The sequence below is a fragment of the Chionomys nivalis genome, chromosome 4 (assembly GCF_950005125.1).
Source record: "Chionomys nivalis chromosome 4, mChiNiv1.1, whole genome shotgun sequence".
NCBI classification, from domain to species: Eukaryota; Metazoa; Chordata; class Mammalia; order Rodentia; family Cricetidae; genus Chionomys; species Chionomys nivalis.
The window spans coordinates 69,443,837-69,463,446 of record NC_080089.1 but is presented as its reverse complement, the minus strand read 5'-3'; the positions used below and the strand labels follow the sequence as shown (position 1 = coordinate 69,463,446).

At 46.6% G+C, this 19,610-nt stretch overlaps 1 protein-coding gene across 3 annotated transcripts in view; it reads left to right on the top strand.

Moving 5' to 3' along the window:
• The window catches only part of Fam81a (family with sequence similarity 81 member A), a 61,150-nt gene that overhangs the window by 25,548 nt on the left and 15,992 nt on the right, over nucleotides 1-19,610 (top strand). For all 3 annotated transcript variants that reach the window (XM_057768234.1, XM_057768235.1, XM_057768233.1), the window contains exons 4-6: nucleotides 10,259-10,377; nucleotides 16,415-16,544; nucleotides 19,281-19,387. In XM_057768234.1, the coding sequence (XP_057624217.1) occupies nucleotides 10,259-10,377; nucleotides 16,415-16,544; nucleotides 19,281-19,387 (356 nt within the window). The remainder of the gene's footprint in view (nucleotides 1-10,258; nucleotides 10,378-16,414; nucleotides 16,545-19,280; nucleotides 19,388-19,610) is intronic.

Sequence of the window (19,610 nt, the reverse complement as noted above, 5' to 3'; positions counted from 1 at the left end):
CCTGTCATTATTACTCATGTTCTAGGAGTGAATTCCACTGTGAAAATGAGCCATCACATGGCTCATTAGGTGAAGGTGTTCACTGCCAAGTGTGAGGACCAGAGTTCAAGCCCTGGGACCCACACAGTAGAAGGAGAGAACCCACTCCCACCAGTTGTACCCTGACCTTCACACTAGTCCTGTGGCGTGCCCCCCAACACAAATAAATAAATATAATAAAAAATAAAATGGCGGCCTCTAGGCTAGCAAGACACTTGATGACATGGAGTGAGACAGTCTCGTGTTCCGGCGTGTCCACCGCAGTCTCCCCGTTAGCGTTCCCCTTGTGATGTGGAGCATGCCATCAATTACATACTCCTCAGAAACTTCCCACAAATCAGCAGCAGCATCCTTGTTCATGCAGGAGAGTTATAATAGAGTCAAGCGTGAGTTCTGCATGGCTGGATTTTCCGCCCGGCCTTTGACAAGAGCCGTTTTCACTTCCCAGAAGCTAAGTCCTGTGCATTGTTGGCGAGCCTCTTCTGGGGGTAAATAAACTCTTCTCTGCCAGTCTGAGGGCTGGGAGGAACAGCTTGGATGCCCCCACAAGTCCCCTTGGGACGTTTGCTCTGTTTTTGGCTTGTGGGGGCATGCAATGGAATCTGTTATCTGTTTGGTTCGAATCCACAGACCTGCACCTTGGTTTGTCCTGCCGACTTGGGGCATTGACTTTGACTTAGCTGGGTGTGGAAAGCCCAGTCAAGCCCACATGTAGCAAGGTAGACTGTACAGTTTAATAATTTGCAATCAGAGTATTGGAGTGTGGTGTTGGACTTTATTGACATGTCAAATCTGAGGGGAGGAAGGGGAGCTAATGAGTGGTGTGAGTGACAGGCAAGAGCCTGGTTTAGTGTGCACCCAGTGGCACCAGTGGGGTGAGAGATTTGGTTCCTGGGCTTCATGTATTTACCTGACAAGGGAATTCTAGCCTGTAGTTTTGTGAGCTGGCTCTAGTGTAATCCCTGTTAGGGGGATTTGGGGATTGATTATCACACACACCCACAAAAGATTGGAAGTAGAGGGCCCTGAGGATTGGACCTAGGCCCTTGCACATGCTAGGCAAGCGTTCTGCTGCTGACCTATGTCCTCAGCCCTCCAGATGCATGTTGTTGTTATTGGTTTCTTCTGCATGAATGTCTGCATCCCATGCCTGGTGCCCACAGCGGCCAAAAGAGGGCATCAGATCTGAAGTAACTGGAGTTCCAGATGGTTGGGAGCCTCCATGTGGGTTCTGGGAAGGGAACCCTCCTCTAGAAGAGTGGCCACTGCTCTCTCTTAACCGCTAAGCCTTCTCTCCAGCCCCCAAACCCATGTTCTTTTACCCTGCCCATTAGACTCGACTCACTAAGAGGAGAGAAACAGGACTGAGTACTCATTAGCTGTCCATCCCGTTGACAGAGCATTTTACGTTTTGAGTACCAGTTAATTTTTTTTAGAATTTTATAATTTTTAGAGAATTTTAGACACGAGTATTATATTTACATATCATTTCCACCGCACCTTTTCCCTTCTCCAACTGCTCCTATGTCACACCCACTCGCTCTAACTTCATGACTTTTTCTTCAATTATTACTGTCACATATACGTAAGTGTGTGCGCGTGCATACATATATGTGTGCAAACATACGCATAAATATTACCTGTTGAGTCCATTTAGTGTTGCACAAATTAATTTTTAAAATAGTGTATGGTTTCTATGTTGTCACATGTATTTTAAATTTTTTATTACATTTATTTTGTTTATTTTTATTATGTTTATATATACATATGTGGGGGTCAGAGGACAACTTTCAGAAGTCTGTTCCTTCCTTCTATCATGCGGGTTTTGGGAATCAAACATAGGTCATCAGGCTTGGTGGCAAGCATTTTTACTCACCAAACTATCTCCCTTTTCCCACTATATATATGTAATAAAATATAATTATATATAATAATATGTATATTGAGACAGCACCTTATATAACCCAGAGTAGCCTTGAACTCCCTAATAAATCAAGGATAACCTTGAACTTTTAGTCTTCCTGTTGCCATCTTTAGATTACTGGTATTACAGGTAGGTGTCACCAAACTTTGTTTCTATAATGGTAGGGATTGAACCTGGGACTTTATACATGCTAGGCAAGCACTCTACCAACTGATCTATATCCCAACTCCTATTTCCTATACATTTTAGTTTGCCTGAGTTCGTCTTCGAGGTGCTGATCACCATAGAGACTATGACAATCTGTGAGCCTTCCACCTGGAAGAGCAGGCCTGAACCATAGAGCTAGGAGCTACATTCAGTGGTAGTGGATTTAGAGTGAGGCAGGAACTGTTAGAGTGGCAGGAGCTAGCATGTTTACCCAGAGACAGAAGGTTCGCCCTTAGCCCCACACCACACTCCAGTGGGCACGTGGGTGATGAAGGCTAAGTAACCATAGTAACACTAGCTTACATCGGTGAACGTAAGACAATGGGATGGAGATAGGCCTATTTAGAAAAGATGGTTACATGGGGACTGAAAACAGCGGAGGACAGCCAGGCTGGAGTGGAGGAGAGACCCAGGGGCCTGGGCCAGAGGCAGAAAGGGGTAGACTGAGGACCAGCCAGCAGCCTGGAGGGCCGTGAGGTGAACGAAGGGGCCACTCAGAAACCTTGAAGACCAGGATATGATGTTTGGGTTTGGCTGTAGGGTAGCCCATTATCTAGGGCTTTTGAGGAGGCTTGGAGGGTAAGGGTACTAATCCAACTTGATGATCTGAGTTTGGTCCCTTGAACCCACAGGGTAGAAAGAGAGAACCCATGCCTGAACCTTGTCCTCTGACCTCCATAAGTTCACCATGACAGATACATACACTATATGTATATATATACACACACACACACACACACACAATTTTCTTTTTAAAAGCCATCATGTAGAGGTTTTTTGTTGTTGTTGGGGGCGAGGGGTCACAGTGGTTTTTGTTGTTGTTGGTTTTTTTTTTGTTTTTTTTTTTTTGAGTTGAGTGTCTTGTTATGTAGTCCAGGCTGGTCTGGAACTCACAATTCCACCCCAACTCCTGAGTAGCTAAGATTATAGCTGTGTGCCACCAAACCTGTCTTCATTACTTTTAAATGCTAGAACAATTCATTCATGGTGCTGAGGATGTGTTAGTAGATAATCAAGTAGACACTTTCCCCTGGTAGAGCTTACAGATGGACACACTCCGGCTACTGTGAAAGAAAAGGTGGGACCAAGAGCAGAAGCGAAGGGCCTGGGCATGTAGCTCAGAGGTAGCGTGCTTGCCTAGCTTGCTCCGACTTCAGGTCTGATCTCTGTTGAAGGAGCTGTGGGCTGTGTTCATGCTGCCCCAGCTCCCGGTCGCATGGCTAGCTTATGCCCCAAAATAATGACACACAAACTGTATTCTTTTAAACACTGCTTGGCCCATTTCTATTCATGGGTGTAGCACCCCAAGGAGCGCTTACCGGGAAGATTCTAGCCTACGTCCATCCTGGGTCGGAGCTTTATCGCGTCTGGCGGGGAGAGGGGAGCATGGCGTCTGCTCCAGAGAGCAGAGCTGTCGAGTTTGAGCTCACTTCCTCTTCCTCCCAGCATTCTATTCTGTTTACTCCACCTATCTAAATTCTGCCCTATCAGATGGGCCAAGGCAGTTTCTTTATTAGCCAATGACCTTCCTCCATCAGATCTCCCCAGGAGGCAGGAGGCAGGATAGCAGCTCCCGGATAGCTAGAGCTCTAACAGCCTCAGTTCAGCTTCGGGATCCGCTGTAGACATGGAGACCAGTGGGTAGATTTGGAGTTATTCTGAAGGTAGGGATGACAGAACCTTCTGCGCACTGGAGAGAGAGGCTTCTGTTTGGGATTTGAGAGGTTTTGAGGGGCCCGTGATGAACCTAAACACCAGGTGGAACTAAATACCAGAAAAATCCATTCCACATACCAAGCTGGACCTAGAAAACTTCAGCCTCTGCTTGGGTGAAGAGTCAGGCGGGGAGGTCCCACCTGATGAAGCCCTGTTCCGTGTGGCAGGGCCTCTCTCTGTTGCGTGTCCATTTTTAAATCCCTTTCCGTTTAGGAAGAGGTGGAGACAGAGACTCGTGGAGAACTCTCTGCAGCCAGTTCCTAGGCAACTCTGAGGGCCTGGACTGTCTCCGTGTGTGCATAAACGCTATTACGTGACGACTCCCACAGAGTCCATACTCTGTGCTAGCTTTGGGGAGGGGAGCTTCTTCAGTGATTGCCCATGTCTGGGGAGAAAAAGACATGTGCCTTTATCAAGTTGGCTGGCCTCTTCTCTCTTTGAGTGGGAAATGTCTTTGTCTGAAGGACTTGGCCATATACTTGGCCACTCTGGAGTTGTTGCTGCTATAACCCTGCCTCCTAAGGGCACGTCTGATAATCTGCACAGACTAAAGACAGTTTCTCAAACTGACAACGAAGGATAATTCATGTTTTGCCAAAGGCCAGAAGCGACTTAAAGTAAAAGTTCCAAGATGGCAGATCAGAACACCTTTCTGACATTACTGGGCTTCTGCAGTTTTGCTCGAGAATTTCTTTAAACAACAGCCCCCTAATGGTCTCTGTCTTCACGTAAACGTTTAGTCTTGTGAATATGGTGTAAAGCTCAGATGTTTCCCCTGGATTCTTCACAGCATTGCTAATGCTGTGCCTCCTTCAGCTGCATAAGAACTCTAAAAGTTAATGTACCTTTTCATCTCTAAGCTGTAAAAGAAAAGCCGCATCCTTCTTTTTCCCTGATTATAAACACAATGTGGGAAATACAAGCTGAATCTGCTCTCCTCTCAGACTGATACAATAAGGCAGATGTTAACATTGCCCTATTTTACAGGGTTTTTAGCTCACAGCGGGAACTAACCTGTGTGTTTATTTTATACTCTTTCTTCTTGTTCAATATTTAACTCTACACAACACACACATCCTTTTTTTTTTGAGGCAGGGTTTCTTTGTGTAGCCTTGGCTGTCTTAGAACTCACTCTGCAGACCAGGCTGTCCTCGAATTTATAGAGATCTGCCTGCCTCTGCCTTCTGAGCTCTGGGATTAAAGGTATGAACTACCACTGCCCAGTTTTTCCTTGTTCTTAAAGTCCTCTATGACAGCCAGGCACTTGGAAGGCAGAAGCAGGTGGATTGGTATGAATTGAGGCCAGTCTGGTCTACATAACAAGTTCTAGGCTAGCCAGGACTACATACCGAGAGTGATCCCCAAATAAACAGATAGGTGATACCCTTTTTGAATCGCCTCATGTTTGCGTAAAGATGCAGCATCTGTAACAGACGCTGTGGATATCATGTTAAATTATTAAAAATAAGTGTATGTATGTGTGTACATGTTCATGCATGTGTATGTAGAGGTCAGAGGTTGACATGGATTTTTTTCTGAATCCATCTCTGTAGTGATATTTTGTTTGTGATCTAACAAATAAAGCTTGCCTGAAGATCACGGTGCAGAGCTAAGCTACTAGTTAGCATACAGGCCAGGCAGTGGTAACACCTTTAATTACAGCACTTGGGGTGCAGAGGCAGACAGATCTCTGAATTCAAGGCCAGCCTGGGCTACACATGATTGATTCTGTCTAGAAGAGAAATAGAGATCACACAAAGGTGCCCCCAGCCCTTGGGATCATACATCTTTAATTCCAGCACTAGGTAGGGGGAGACAGGAAGGGATATGGCTGGGCAGAGAGAGGAATATAGGCGGGAGGAGACAGGAGCTCAGATGCAGTCTGAGGATTCAAGAGATGGATGCAGTCTGAGGTTTTGAAGAGACAGCAACAATAGAGATAGAGATAGGATTCATAGAGACAGGGTCACCCCTTTGGTCCAGGTGTTGGTGGAGGTAAGAACTCTCTAATGGTTCAGTCCTCTGCTTCTCCGATCTTTCAGTATTAACCCCTGTATGTGACTCTGGGTTTTATATTATTAAGCTGGGCGGTGGTGGCGCACGCCTTTAATCCCAGCACTCGGGAGGCAGAGGCAGGTGGATCTCTGTGAGTTCGAGGCCAGCCTGGTCTACAAGAGCTAGTTCCAGGACAGGAACCAAAAAGCTACGGAGAAACCCTGTCTCAAAAAAAAAAAAAAAAATTCCCCCCCGAAAAAAGAACAATTAGAATTCATGTTACACATCTCTATCATAGTTTAGAGACATGTATTCACCCTGAATCTCGAACTCCACAGATCCTCCTGTCTCTGCCTCCCCAGGGCTGGGATCACAGCTTGAGTGGACATGCCTGGTTGTGTCATGGTGCTGGGGACCCAGCTGGGGTTATTTTTCTTGCCTGGAAAGCACTTTACCAATGAGCCATAATAAATAAATGGTTTTTCTTTTCTCTTTCTTCTTTTTTTCTTCTTCCTTTCTTTATTTTTTTCTTTTTCTTTCTTTTGTTTTTTGTTTGTTTGTTTGTTTTTGTTTTTGTTTTGAGACAGGGTTTCTTTGTGTAACAGTCTATCCTGGAACTTGATTTGTAGACCAGGCTGGCCTTGAACTCACCTTATCTCTACCCCCTAAATACTGGGATTAAAGCTTTGTGCCACCACTGCCTGGCCTATTTTTTTTAAAAGCAGATTTTGGGCTGGGTGTATAGGTAAGTGCTGTACATAAGGCTCTGTGTTCAGTCTCTACTGTAGCAAAACAAGTGATAAAGCGTGGACCTTAAGATTTTTTATTTTTATTTTATTTTTTAGCTATTTTAGGCTCACAGCACAATGGAACAGAAAGCATTGAACGCTTCCATTAAGCCCCTGCCTTCATATCTAGCACCCCTGTCTCCCCAGCGTCCCCCAAGCCACACCCCCTCAGCCATGCCCACTATTAGCATCTGCATCAGAGTGGTTCAGAATCTTTCAAAGTCACTACTTAGTTGCCAAGAAAGGTCTTGAATTTTTGATCTTCTTTCCTCCCGTTCCAGTGCTGGGATTACTGCCATGTCAGGTTTTGGAGGGGAACCTTCCCTGCCACTGCCATGCAGTGCTCCGATGATTGCGAGGCTTCATGAACACTCTGTCTGCAGGCACTCTAGCAACTGAACTCCTACCCCAGTCCCCGTTGGATGGGTTCTGTTTCTCTGGTTACCAGAAATCTTGATTGTGTTTACTTATTTTAAGCACCTCTTTTGTGAATTCCTTTCCATTTTCTTTATTAAGGGTTTGAAAACCAAAGCGAAGCCAGAGTTTCTTAGCGTCTACTTGCAGTGGGACCCTAGGAGAGCCCTGTATCTCTTCTGCATCCACCTTCAGTCTCATTCCTTAGCTTTGTCCTTCTGGGGACAGGACCTGGGACTCTGCATGTGGAAGGGGCCTTCTGGGTGACAAGTATGTACCCCGAAGGCATTTGAGCATCATGACCTTGTTTCTTATTATTCTCAACAAAAGTTTGAAGAAGCCCAAACAGAAAGCATGAGTATTTCTCTCTCTTCACTGCTTCCCATTGAGCCCGTTGAGAGAGAAAGAGAGAGAGAGAGAGAGAGAGAGAGAGAGAGAGAGAGAGAGAGAGAGAGCGCTCCACCAGCACCTTTCATCAGTGGGAGAGTGCCAGAGACGAATTAGTCAGATCTGAAGTCTCCTTGCAGGAATGTGCTCAGATGAGTAACATTTTGTCATTCATAGGTGATTGTAGCTGGTTCATATTTTTTTTTCATAGAGCAGGTTCATTCATTAAAAATTAAGAACCTTAGGAAATAATGGGTCTGGCAATTGCAAATTCCATTTTCAGTGCCAATGCAAATTATACTCCATTGTTACCAAACTGAACAAAGCCAGGGAAACAAGCCCCTATATTGGCACAGGAGGCAAGGGACATTGGTCACTCCATGCCTGCCTCCTTGCTAGCCCCAGTCTCTGTGCCACCTTCTTGAGCACCTTGAGAACCTGGACAGCACAGACAAGAGGGCCTGGCAGTGGTAGCGAATCTGGCAAAGTCACAGAGTGAGGCCTTAAGTGTTGAGGAGGAGCCAGGCTCACTGCCTCCCTCTTCGTGACTGAGCCAGTCTCTTACCCTGTGAGGGAAGCGAGGAGACACTTTAGAGGCAGCTCCAGAGCAGAGACCAACTTCACCTCTCAGCCTTTGGCTAGGACCTGGCACGGGTCCCTCACTCGCTGTACCTCCAGCCCACTGATGCTTCCGCTATGTTCAGGAACTCCCACCAAGCACTCCAATGAGAAAGAAAGGCTGCATCTCATCCAAAGGCCCAGTATCCAGAGGAGGAAAGTCATGCCTTCCAACAGAGGGAACCCGTGGGCCAGGAATAAAATCTATTCAGGCCCCGAGAGTGCGGTGTAAAACCGCCGCCTTGAACTTAGGAGTTTAGTGAGTCCCAGGAAAAAGTGGAAGGAACCTCAGAGAGGTGACAGTTAAATTCAGAATGGAACTGTCAAGAAGGGCAAATTTGGATGCAGCCAAGTGCCAAAATAGGAATGGCAGGGAAGAGAGGAAACATTAGTTACCCAGGCGAATTATGCATGAGTTGAAAAAAAGTTTGAAAAGTTCACCAAGCTCCGGGTTAAAGTGGGTTTTTTTAAAGCAGAGTGGGGTTGTAGATGCTGAAAAGATGGCTCTGGGGTTCCACTATTCAGTTCCCAGCACCTGCCTCAGTCTGATCATGGCCACCTATAACTCCAGTTCCAGAGCCCTGGAGACCCTAGTCTGGATTTCATGGTGTTGTACAATGCTTAATTGTGTAAAGATGTGTTGCATTTGTCTAAGTGTGTAAGGCGTGTTGCTGTTCACCTTGCCTGCCTATGGCACCTGGTTGATCTAATAAAAAGCTGAATGCCTAATAGTGAGGGAGGAGATATAGGGGGGATTTCTAGACAGGAAGGGAAAGGAAGAGGAGGAATTTAGACTCAGAGAAGAAAGAAAAAGAGACGACAGGGAGACACCAGGGTCCAGACAGACAGACTCAGTGGAGGCAGGAAAGTAGAACACACAGAATGAAGGAAAGGTGAAAAATTCCTGAGGCAAAACATAGATGAATAGAAACAGGTTAAATTAAGTTAACAGAGCTGGTGGGACAAGCCTAAGCTAAGCCTGAGCATTCATGATTAATAATAAGTCTCTGTGTCTTTATTTGGGAGCTGGTTGGTGGCCCCAATAAAATTCCAGTTACACATGGGCACCCACACACGTGAGGCATAGGCTCCCACACACATACATAAGTCAAAATCCAACAACTCAGTCATGTGCCACAAAGCAAAACTTAGTATATTAAAAATATGAAATGTCCTACAGACTATCATAAGCCAGTACAGTGAGACTTAAGTCTTAAAGACAGAGCGAGTGAGACAGATGAGCAGGAGAAGGCACTTACCACAGTCCTAAAGACTTGAATTTGGTCCCCAGGACCCATGTGGTAGAAAGAGAATCGGCTCCTAAAAGTTGTATCCTGACCACACATCTCACTCACCACCGAATAAAATGTAATTTAAAATTGTGAATAAACAAAAACAATACCCACGTACAAAATCTCAAAATAAAGAAGCATGATTTTCATTATATTTTCAGTTTTAGATTTTAGGACAGAATCTGGTGATGTCTCCTTGGCTAGCCTCAAATTCCGAATCCTCCTGCCATAGCCTCCTGAGGGTTTGGATTACACACCTGTGCCACCAGGCCAGCCCTCTAATGCTAAGTAATCCTTAGATACTCAGACATCCTAAAACCAAAAATTCAGAGCAGAAATTAAAACAATGTAAAACAAAACAACGAGGGCTGTGAATGGTGACGTATGCCTGTATTTCCTGTACTGCGGAGGCTGGGACAGGAGGAGGGCAAATCAGAGGCCAGTGAGATGCTGTCTCAGACAAATAAATCTACACTCAGCTTAAGGCATAGCAGATATTGTACTAAAAATAAAATCCCTTCTGTACTAAGGAAAAATATAAAAAATTCAAAGAGCATAGTTTTAATGGTGAATTAGGGTACCCTTAGTTGGGAGTTATACCTCTTTCTATGCCTCCTGGTTCTCTATGGTCAGCTGTGTTCACTGCTAAAAAGAAAACCTTCTGCCAGCAGATCACTGTGAGGTCAAGGTCAGCCTGCATCTACATAGCAAGCTCCAGACTAGCCAGGGCTAGCAGTGAGAACCTTAGTTTTAAACAAACAAAAAAACTCCCTTATGAAACAATGGGTTGTGCACTCACGTACTTTCCCAAATTATGAAATGTTCCGAGGACAGCTGTGAATTTGCCAGTGACCCCGAGTGACCTTTATGTTGCCCAGGTTCTCCAGGAGCAGATCCGTGCCAGGGACAACATCAGCTATGGAACTAATTCTGCCTTAAAGACGCTGGAGATGCGCCAGCTCTCTGGCTTGGGAGATCTTCGAGGAAGAGTTGCGAGGTAGGTGTACCAGTTACTGCCCTCAAAGTGCCCCGTGGAAGCGTCTTGAGAATGTAAGGGCTGTTTCGGCTCACAGTTCAAGGCCAGCAGCTGGGGACCATGTCGGCGGGAGCATGAGGTGACTGTTCTCGCGGCGTCCACAGTCAAGAAAGAAGCGGAGGGAGATGGCTGGTGTGCTATGCCTGATTGTTTCCCTTTTTATTCAGCCTGGGACCCCAGCCCCTCCCTGAGAAGGTTCTGCCCATACTCCTGATAGGTCTTCCCTCTTCAGTCGGTCCTCTCTGGAAACGCCCTTACAGCCAGGCCCAGAGGTGTGTCTCCTAGGTGATTCACAGCAGGAGTTCAAATGTTGGAGACTTTTCTAAGAACAGTTTTTACTTGGCTCTGAGATGGTCAGGGAGTAAAGAGCTTGCTGTAGAAGTTTGTTGGCCGAGTTCCATACCAGCATCCTCATGAAGGTGAAGGGTGGAAGGAGGGCATCAGCTCCACAGAGTTGTCCCCTTCTCTACACAAATATCACAACACACACACACACACACACACACACACACACACACACACACACACACACACACACGCATGCATGTGGCGCGCGCATGCAATTCCTGAAGCTGGCCAGGTCTTCCTGGGAGGAAATAATCAGAGAGCGCCCTCTGCTGGCTGATGTCATTTGGTCATTGCCATTTGTCATGTCATTGAATCAAATAATACATGCCTTCTAAAATGTTCATCTTTGCCGGGCGGTGGTGGCGCACGCCTTTAATCCCAGCACTTGGGAGGCAGAGGCAGGCGGATCTCTGTGAGTTCGAGACCAGCCTGGTCTACAAGAGCTAGTTCCAGGACAGGCTCCAAAACCACAGAGAAACCCTGTCTCAAAAAACCAAAAAAAAAAAAAAAATAATAATAATAAAAAAATAAAATGTTCATCTTTGGTATAATTATTTTTGTTTAATTTCCTGAAAGTATTGGATTTCATAGGCTGGAAATTTTAAGAAGTGTGTTTTTCTGTCAGCGTGGAAAGTGATTTTCTCTTTACTTGGGTGTGTTCCATGGACCCAGAGCCTTAGGATTCCCTGGGATTTTTCAAAATGTATTTTATTGACAGTTGCACTCACATATTTGCATGCGTGCATCTAAGAAGTGTGTGTACCGTGGCACACGTGTGGAGATTAGAGGATAATTGCAGGAGCCAATGTTCTCCTTCCACCACACGTGTCCAGGGGAGCTGAAGTCTTAAACTCGGCAGCACTTGCTTTTGCCCGTTGAACTATTTTCTTGGCTCTTCCCTGGGACCTTGCTGGCAATGTCCGCGGTCGCCACAGCCTACTGCTGCTGAATCGGAGCCTGTTTCTAATGAGATCCCTGGCTTCCGGGCGTACTGATGTTTAAGAATTGCTGCGAGAGGCCTGTCCTCCGGATTATGTTTAGCTGGCTGAGATGAAGTTGTCAGACTATGTGTGGGCCTCTTCTGCCCTCTGCCGCTGCCGAGAGCCAAGTACAAGTATATAGCTAATGGGGACTTGGAGCAAAGAAGCATTTTCAGCCAGCTTGGGGCGACAATGAGCACAGGTGACCCTGTGCTCAGGACCAGGCTAAGGACAGGGACACACAGAGTCCAGGGCATCTTCAGAGCAGAGAGAGCCGTGTTAGGGTGTATTTGCGCAGAAACCTAGTGCCTTGTATGTTGGGTATATGTGCTGGCAGCTGTTGGCTAAAGGTCAGGTAACGGTTGGAGGAGGGTTGTAAGGACAGGACGACGGAGGCAGTGACCACCCTGCGGTGGCGCTTTGTCACCGTTCTTTTTGTTTTGTCTTTAATGTGTACCTGTGTGCCTGAGTGTATGTATGCACCATGTGAATGCATCAGCTCCTCTGGAACTGAAGGTACAGGAGGTTGTAAGCCACAGTGTGAGTGCCGGGGAGGGAACCCAGTTTCTCTACAAGAGCAGTGAGCACTCTTAACCGCCCAGCCACCTCTCCAGCCCCTTCTTTTTCTTTACTGGCAGTTGAAATGGGGTCTTGTTCTGTAGCTCCGACAGGCTTTGCATCCTGTCCTGCCTCCGGCTCCTGAGTGCTGGCATTGCAGGTGTGTACCACCATGCCTGGCCTGTTATTTGCTGTTCTCAGCAGGATGAACCCCAGTCTAGTTCCCATAGTCTGACTCTTGGTGGTAGGCACCCCTGATCACCTCACCTCTCCCTACCCTTGTCTTGCACCTTCAGCCACACCCCATCCTTTGTCAATCTCTAAAGAAGCTCGTTCTCCCTCCTCTGGGCCTTGGCACGTGCTGTTCTCACGCTGAGAACCTTTCCTCTTCCTCTTCTCCTCGTCCACCTTCGAGGAGTAGTGCAAATGTCTTCTCCTCTGGAGTCTTTCCTGACACCCCCACTCCGCAGAGCGCCCCCTCCACTTAAGCTCCATCCGGTCACTCTGTTGTCTTCCTTACTGTCTTAGAGAGGGGCTCTGTGTCATTTGCTTCTGGAGTCAAGTGCCTGGAGCCTGTTGAAAACAGTAGGTGCTCAATAAATGCATGTTAGGTGAGTGATTGAGCTAAAAAAAATTGCCGGGGTAGGACTGAAAAGATTTCGAGTTCTTGTTTGTGGAGTCCTTGTTTGGCTTTTAAAAGACTCCAAACTCAGAGAACAGCAGGACCTTGGAAGGGCTTGAGAGCCACAAGGTGGAGCAGGTGTGTGTGTGTGATGATTAGATTGTTTATACAGTGTAGCCTGACAGTCAGATAATGGTCGTCTCCATGTAGGAAGGGTTGTCTACCATGCTGAGTAACCTGGTAGCCTCTTAACCTGAGAGCCTGGGTCCCTCCGCAGTTTCACCCCAGTGCTGAAGGCCTGGAGGATTCCAGGAGAGCCACTGGTCTTCTGTCCATGTTGGAAACCCGAAGAAGCCCGAATGTGATGTCAGTGGGAGAGGAAGCAGCAGCAGCAGCAGCAAGAGGGCAGGTGACCTTGCTAGTAAGATGCAAAGGCGCCTCAGGAAGGTGCCCCACACTTCTAATGACCTGATCAGATCAACCCCTCCCAGGTGTGTTCGGTGGCTGGATCCAGTCAAGATGATAACTAAGTTAACCACGGCACCACTGTGGTGCAGGTGGAGACTGTGGGCGCGGGTCACAAAAGGCGGCTCTCTGCACCTCAACCAACCGAGGAAACTGACGTCATCTTTCTGACGTTGTACCTCGACGTAGACTCGGGAAATACCTTCAGGAATCTTCCATTCTGCTTCAGCGTTTCATCAGCTTCTCCACCCAGCTTGCTCCTCCCCGTTAACAAACACCTCGGTTCCGAGCCCACCCGAAGTGTTTGTTAGAAACACCAGATATTTTAGGTTTGTTTGGTGGCTATATCTGTCTTTCTCTCGGAAGGCTAATGAGACCTTGCTGAGATGAATTCGTGTGAGATAAAAGCTCTTTGGCAAGATTTCGACTTTCGTGCATTGATTACATAATTGTGTTGCAGAAGTCTAGCTTTTAAAGTGACATTGTTAAATGACTAGGCTGGCCTGTCACTTCCTATTTGAACGTGTAGTTTTTATGGATCTATTACTAATCGAGTTAACAGCAAACAGGTCCTCGCTTCTCGCTCGTTCTAGGTTAGGCAGGTTCTCCTTGAAGGGGAGGGACACTCATCCTGCTCAGCACAGTGCACCTCACGTAGGATGTGGCCAGAGACGTTTCCATTATTTCTTGAAGAAAATCTCACTTTTAGCTTCCCGATTCCTACTGGAATGTTTGGTCCTGTGTTTGGCACGTTGTCGGTGGGCACTTCCTCTTTCTTCTCTGAGAGGGTGTGGGGTGTTTCTAGTGGTAGAGTGATAGGGGGAACATACCCCTGTGCCAAGGCATAAGCTCCCCAAACCTGCAAATTGGGAATCAGAGTGGGAAATACGGGAACACACGGCACACTCCACCCCTTCCTCTCTCTCTCACTCTTTCCCTCTTTTCTTCCTCCCTCCTTTTCTCTGTCTCTCTATTGTTCTTTATTTTTGATATATAATTTTATATTTTAGTCTTTATTTTATTAAATATATAATTTTCTGATAATTTTATTTATGGAGTTTTATGATATAATTTACACACAAGCAACAATGGGGCAGAACAGCTGGCGAGATGGTCTAGACTGTTTGCTGCTCTTTCAAAGGACCCAAGTTCATGTCCCAGAATCCATGTCAAGTGGCTCACAACTGCCTGTAACTCCAGCTCCAGGGGACCCGATGCCTTCTTCCAAACTCTGCAGGAACTATACTCACGTGGGCACACGGGCACACACACACACACACACACACACACACACACACACACAGAGAGATTTAAAAATAAAGCTTTAAAGCATGCAGTTCAGTGGGCTCTGGAGTGTCCCCTGTGCAGCCGTCACAATCAAGCTTAGAACATCTGAACAGTACAGTAGGAAATCCCACGACGCCTGCAGTCTTTCCCCATCCGCTCCGCCAGCCCCTAACCATGGCAACCAGAATTCTTTCTGTCTCTAGGATTTGCCTCTCTGGATTTTCCCTCTAAGTGGTCTCATTCCTAACACACGGTTCTTTAAGAGCAGCTCCTTATACTTCGCAATAGTGTTTCCAGGGGGTCACCTGTGAAGGTGTGTGGGTATATCATTACTTTCTGTGGCTAAGAGACACCACGTTTTGTTTCTTTATAAACTGAGTGGGCGTGCTGTTTCTACTTTTTGTCTATTATAAATAATGTGGCTGATAATATTGTTTATGGAGGCCTTGTATGTTTACATTTTTTAAGATTTATTTATTTTTATTTTTGTATGTATATGAGTATTTTGCTCGCATACATGTATGTGTATCATGCGTGTACAGTGCCCATGGAGACCAGAAAAGGGTGTCAGGTCCCCTGGAGCTGGGGTATACAGCCCTATGTGGGTGCTGGGAACTGAACTCCAGTTCTCTGGAAGTGTTCCTGACCACTGATCCATCTCCAGCCCCGAGACAGCCTTTTACACATAGTGCGAGGTAGGGCTCCAACTTCATTCTTTTGCACGCTTAGTTATCGTTCAACATCATTAGTCAGAAGTCCATTCTATCCCTCACCAGGTTGTCTTGGCACCAGACTTGGAAATCATTGTGGATAGGGACGCTTGAGTTTCTTCCTCCTTCCTTCCCTTCCCCTGCCCACTTCCCTCTGTCATTGTGTGTGCACCAGAGGGGAAGCTCAAGCTTTAATCTCCGGAGCCGAGCCTTTTGCTTTTGTTTTTGCTTTGTAACTTTGTGTGTGTGTGCGTGTGTGTGTGTGTGTGCGTGTGTGTGTGTGTACGGGAGGGGGGGAATCAGTTCTCTCCTTCCACTCTGTGGATTCTGCAGATTGAACTCAGATCCTCAGACTTGCACAGTAAGCATTTTACCCACGGATCCCTCCTGTTGGCCCCAAACTCTCTGTATGTTAGACATGCACGCACCATGGTGCCAATGTGGAAGGAAGTCAGAGAACAACTCTTGGGGGTTGGTTCTCTTCTGCCACTTTGTGGGACCCTCTGATTGAATTCGAGTTCTTGTGTCTGGACACACATCCCTCTTTCCTCTGAGTCACCTCGCTAGCCGCTTTCAACAAAACACCAGGATCCCTTGCTGGCCTTCGCTTACCAAGTAGGTTAGATTGGCAGAGCCCAAGAGGTCCACCCGTCTCTGCCTCCTCACTGCTGTGCTTACAAGTGCATACTGTCTCACCTGGTACCTGTTGAGGCCCGAGTATTGGATCTCCTGGAGCTGGAGTTGTAGACTGTGGTGAGCTTCCTGACATGGATGTTGGGGACTGAGCCCGGGACTTCTGCAGGGGCAGTCTGCACTCTTAACCACAGAGCTGTCTCTCCAGCCCCCACCTGGCATTCCGAGGATCAGACTGTTCCTTGTGCTTTACTGTCTGAGCCTTCTTCACAGCCCAGTAGCACAGTTTCTGAGGAGGCCTTGCATCTCCCAGTGCATGTTATAGGATGAACTAGCAGGGCGGCTACTTCATGTGCTTTTACACTTTAACGGGTGTGCGTTGTTTGCCTGGATAGGTGCGACGCCAGCATAGCCAGACTCTCTGCAGAGCATAAGACGACCTACGAAGGCCTCCAGCACTTGAACAAGGAGCAGCAAGCAGCCAAGCTGATCCTGGAAACAAAAATCAAAGACGCAGAAGGACAGGTACGGCTAGGACAGAAGAAGAGTGAAGAAGCAGGGAGTTTGTTCTCCGCTAAGAACTGGGTGCTGCTTGGTTGTTGCCAGAGCAGCCAGCCCCAGTCCCCAGTGTGGGTTTATGCAAATCATCGGCTCTTTCTGTCTCCCTTCCCTCTGTCTTGCTGGCATGGCCCTTCATGAATCTGGCAGCCAGATCGTGGAGAGATTTTGGTACCAATTTAAAGTTTTTTCCCCTTATTCGTAAAACAACTCATATACCCCAGACATTCTAAACTATATCCTCCAGTCTGCCTCTTGCACAGGTGAGTGACCCAGCGTAACGTTGCAAGCTGTTTATCCCAGCGTCTGATGCGGGAAATATGTTCTTTACTGACTTTCTTTACATGTAAGGGACTCATTATGTGTGCTGACTCGTCACGTGATCTCAGTTAGGCCAAAGCTGGAGAGAGAGCTGGCAAGGGAATCTTAGGGTGTTTTACCTTGAAATTTATAATTTCCTTCACAAGGCAAAACTCTCAGCATTTCATCAGTTGTGTGTGTGTGTGTGCACGCGTGTGTGTGTGTCCATGAGTGCAGGTGCCCCCAGAGGTCAGAGAACTTGGATTTTCCTGGAGCTGGATTATAGATGGCTGTAAGATACCTGACGTGGGTTCTGGGGATTGAACTCTGAGGAATATGTGTTCTTAATTACTGAGCCATCTCTACAGCCCTTACTTCATCCGATTTTTGTTGTTTAGTTGGTTTCTGTTACTTACAAGCTTCCCTTTGTTGTAACAGGGCTAGCCTCCTAAGAACTTTCCCACAGCATCTGCCTTATTTACTATTCTTTACGTAACCAGAGACTAGTCTAGAAAAACAGAGGCATCTGGGTAATTTACTAGATAAAAAATACTTACCCCTTCACCTCTCTTCAGCAAGGAACCAAAGCTACGTATGTTAAAAAACAGAAAACAAAGAAAGCCAAGGGTATTATAAGACTTTGAAAGGCAGGCAGGCCTTTTGTTGTTGTGGTGGTTCTTTTGTTTTGTTTTTTTTTCTTTTAAGAAGAACGAGGCTTGCTTTACAGCACAGGCCTACAACCCCAGATAGTCTGGGGGCTGAGGTAGAAGGATCCCACAGTCAAGTCGTGTATGAATTAAAGAATGAGCTAGACCAACTTGAGCAATCTAGGTATCTCAAAATTAAAGACAGATGGCTCGGTGGGTCGAGGTCCTCGCCGCCAAGCCTGATGACTGGAACCCGAGCTGGGGAACCCACGTAATGGAAGGACAGAACTGACTCCTACATGTTGTCCTCTGACCTCCTACACATCTACACGCATCCACGGAAAGGAAAGAAAGATTTAAAAGGTTTAAAGACAAGGCGAAAACTGAGTGTTTTCCTAGTGTTTACAAAGCTTGAGGTTCAGTTCCTAGTACCAGAGTGGGGAGGGTGGGGATGAGTGGGGGGTGGACAGGATGGAAGGGGGTGGGTGCATGAGAACGAGATTATTACACAAGAAGAAATGCTTTCTAGTGTCCGCGGTGAGTACCACACAGAGATCCACCTGAAAGAGGCATTGTTGTTTGTTGTCGTTGTTATCGATCCAGATCTTACAAATATCGTGACTCTTTAAATAAGGAATGTTGAACAACATTTAACATTTGGAAAATGTGATGATTTCATACAGGACTAGTTTAACATTAAATTGTGGTGTAAACAAAACCCAAATAAACACCAAGACCACAAGTAGATAATGGAGAAAGGAGTAGAGGAATCTAGCTCGCACAGTCTGTTCTCTGGGCTTTAGTCGACAAGGAGGTCCACCTGGAACCTTGATGCATTTGTTAGCCATAAAAATCCCACCCTCCATGACTGGCAGCCACGGTGCTGGTGGAATTCCAAGGTAACAATGACTGCACATGACTACTGGTAGAGGTGCCAGCCCTGGGCAGGAGCTGGGCTTGCCCATTGGAGAGCTGTGGAGTTTAGCACTCATTGCATGATGAATATTTTGGTAGCGCTCCCTGTCTTGAGTTTCGCTGGGTGTGTATGAAAACAAAGACAGTGACAAGGTAGACGGTGTCATAGTTAAAGTGTCCTCGGGAGATAGCGTCATAGTTAAAGTGTCCTCGGGAGATAGCGTCATAGTTAAAGTGTCCTCGGGAGATAGTGTCATAGTTAAAGTGCCCATGAGCACAAGCCAAAGGACCTGCGTTTGGGTTTGCAGCACCCACCTAAAAGCTAGACACTGTGGGGGCTAGAGAGATGGCTCAGCAGTTAAGAGCCCTTGTTCTTCTAGAGAACCTGAGCTCAGTTCCCAGTACCCACATAGGACCTCGCAATTTTAACTCCAGTCCTAGGGAATCTGACACACTCTTCTGACCTCCTCAAGCACAAGACATACATTTGGAGTACATACATTCAGGCAAACACTCACACACCTTACTGGCCAGCCATTCTAGTCAATAGGTGAGCTCCATGTTCAGTGAGAGACCCTGCACCAAAAGATAAAGTGGAGAATGATTGAAAAAGACAACTCCTGTTGACCCCTGTCCTCCATGTGTACATGTGTGCACATGCACCTGCACACACACACACACACACACACACACACACACACACACACGGAAAGAGGAGGTGAAATGGACTTAGTAAAGTGACTTTTAATGCCATTGGCCAGGATAGAGCATATGGCATGTCTTCTGAAATGGTCCCTGAAGGCATGATGTGAGATCTTTATAACCCAATCTTCTTTTCCAGATTTCTCAGCTTTTGAGCAGAGTGGACTTGTCCATTTCAGAGCAGAGTACCAAACTGAAGATGTCCCACAGAGACAGCAACCACCAGCTTCAGCTCCTGGATACTAAGTAAGTCATCAGCTTGTAAAGGGTTTTCTCAAGTTCTTTCTGAGTTCGTGAAGTTCACCTTTTCTCCCTCTTGCTTTGATTTTAAAATATAATGTTTAAATTCTTCCTGTCTTAAAGATTTATTTTATTTTTATTTATGTCTGTGTGGATATGTGCACACGAGTGCAGTGCCTACAGAGGCCAGAAGAGGGCAGTGGATCCCCTGGAGCTGGAGGTTGTGAGC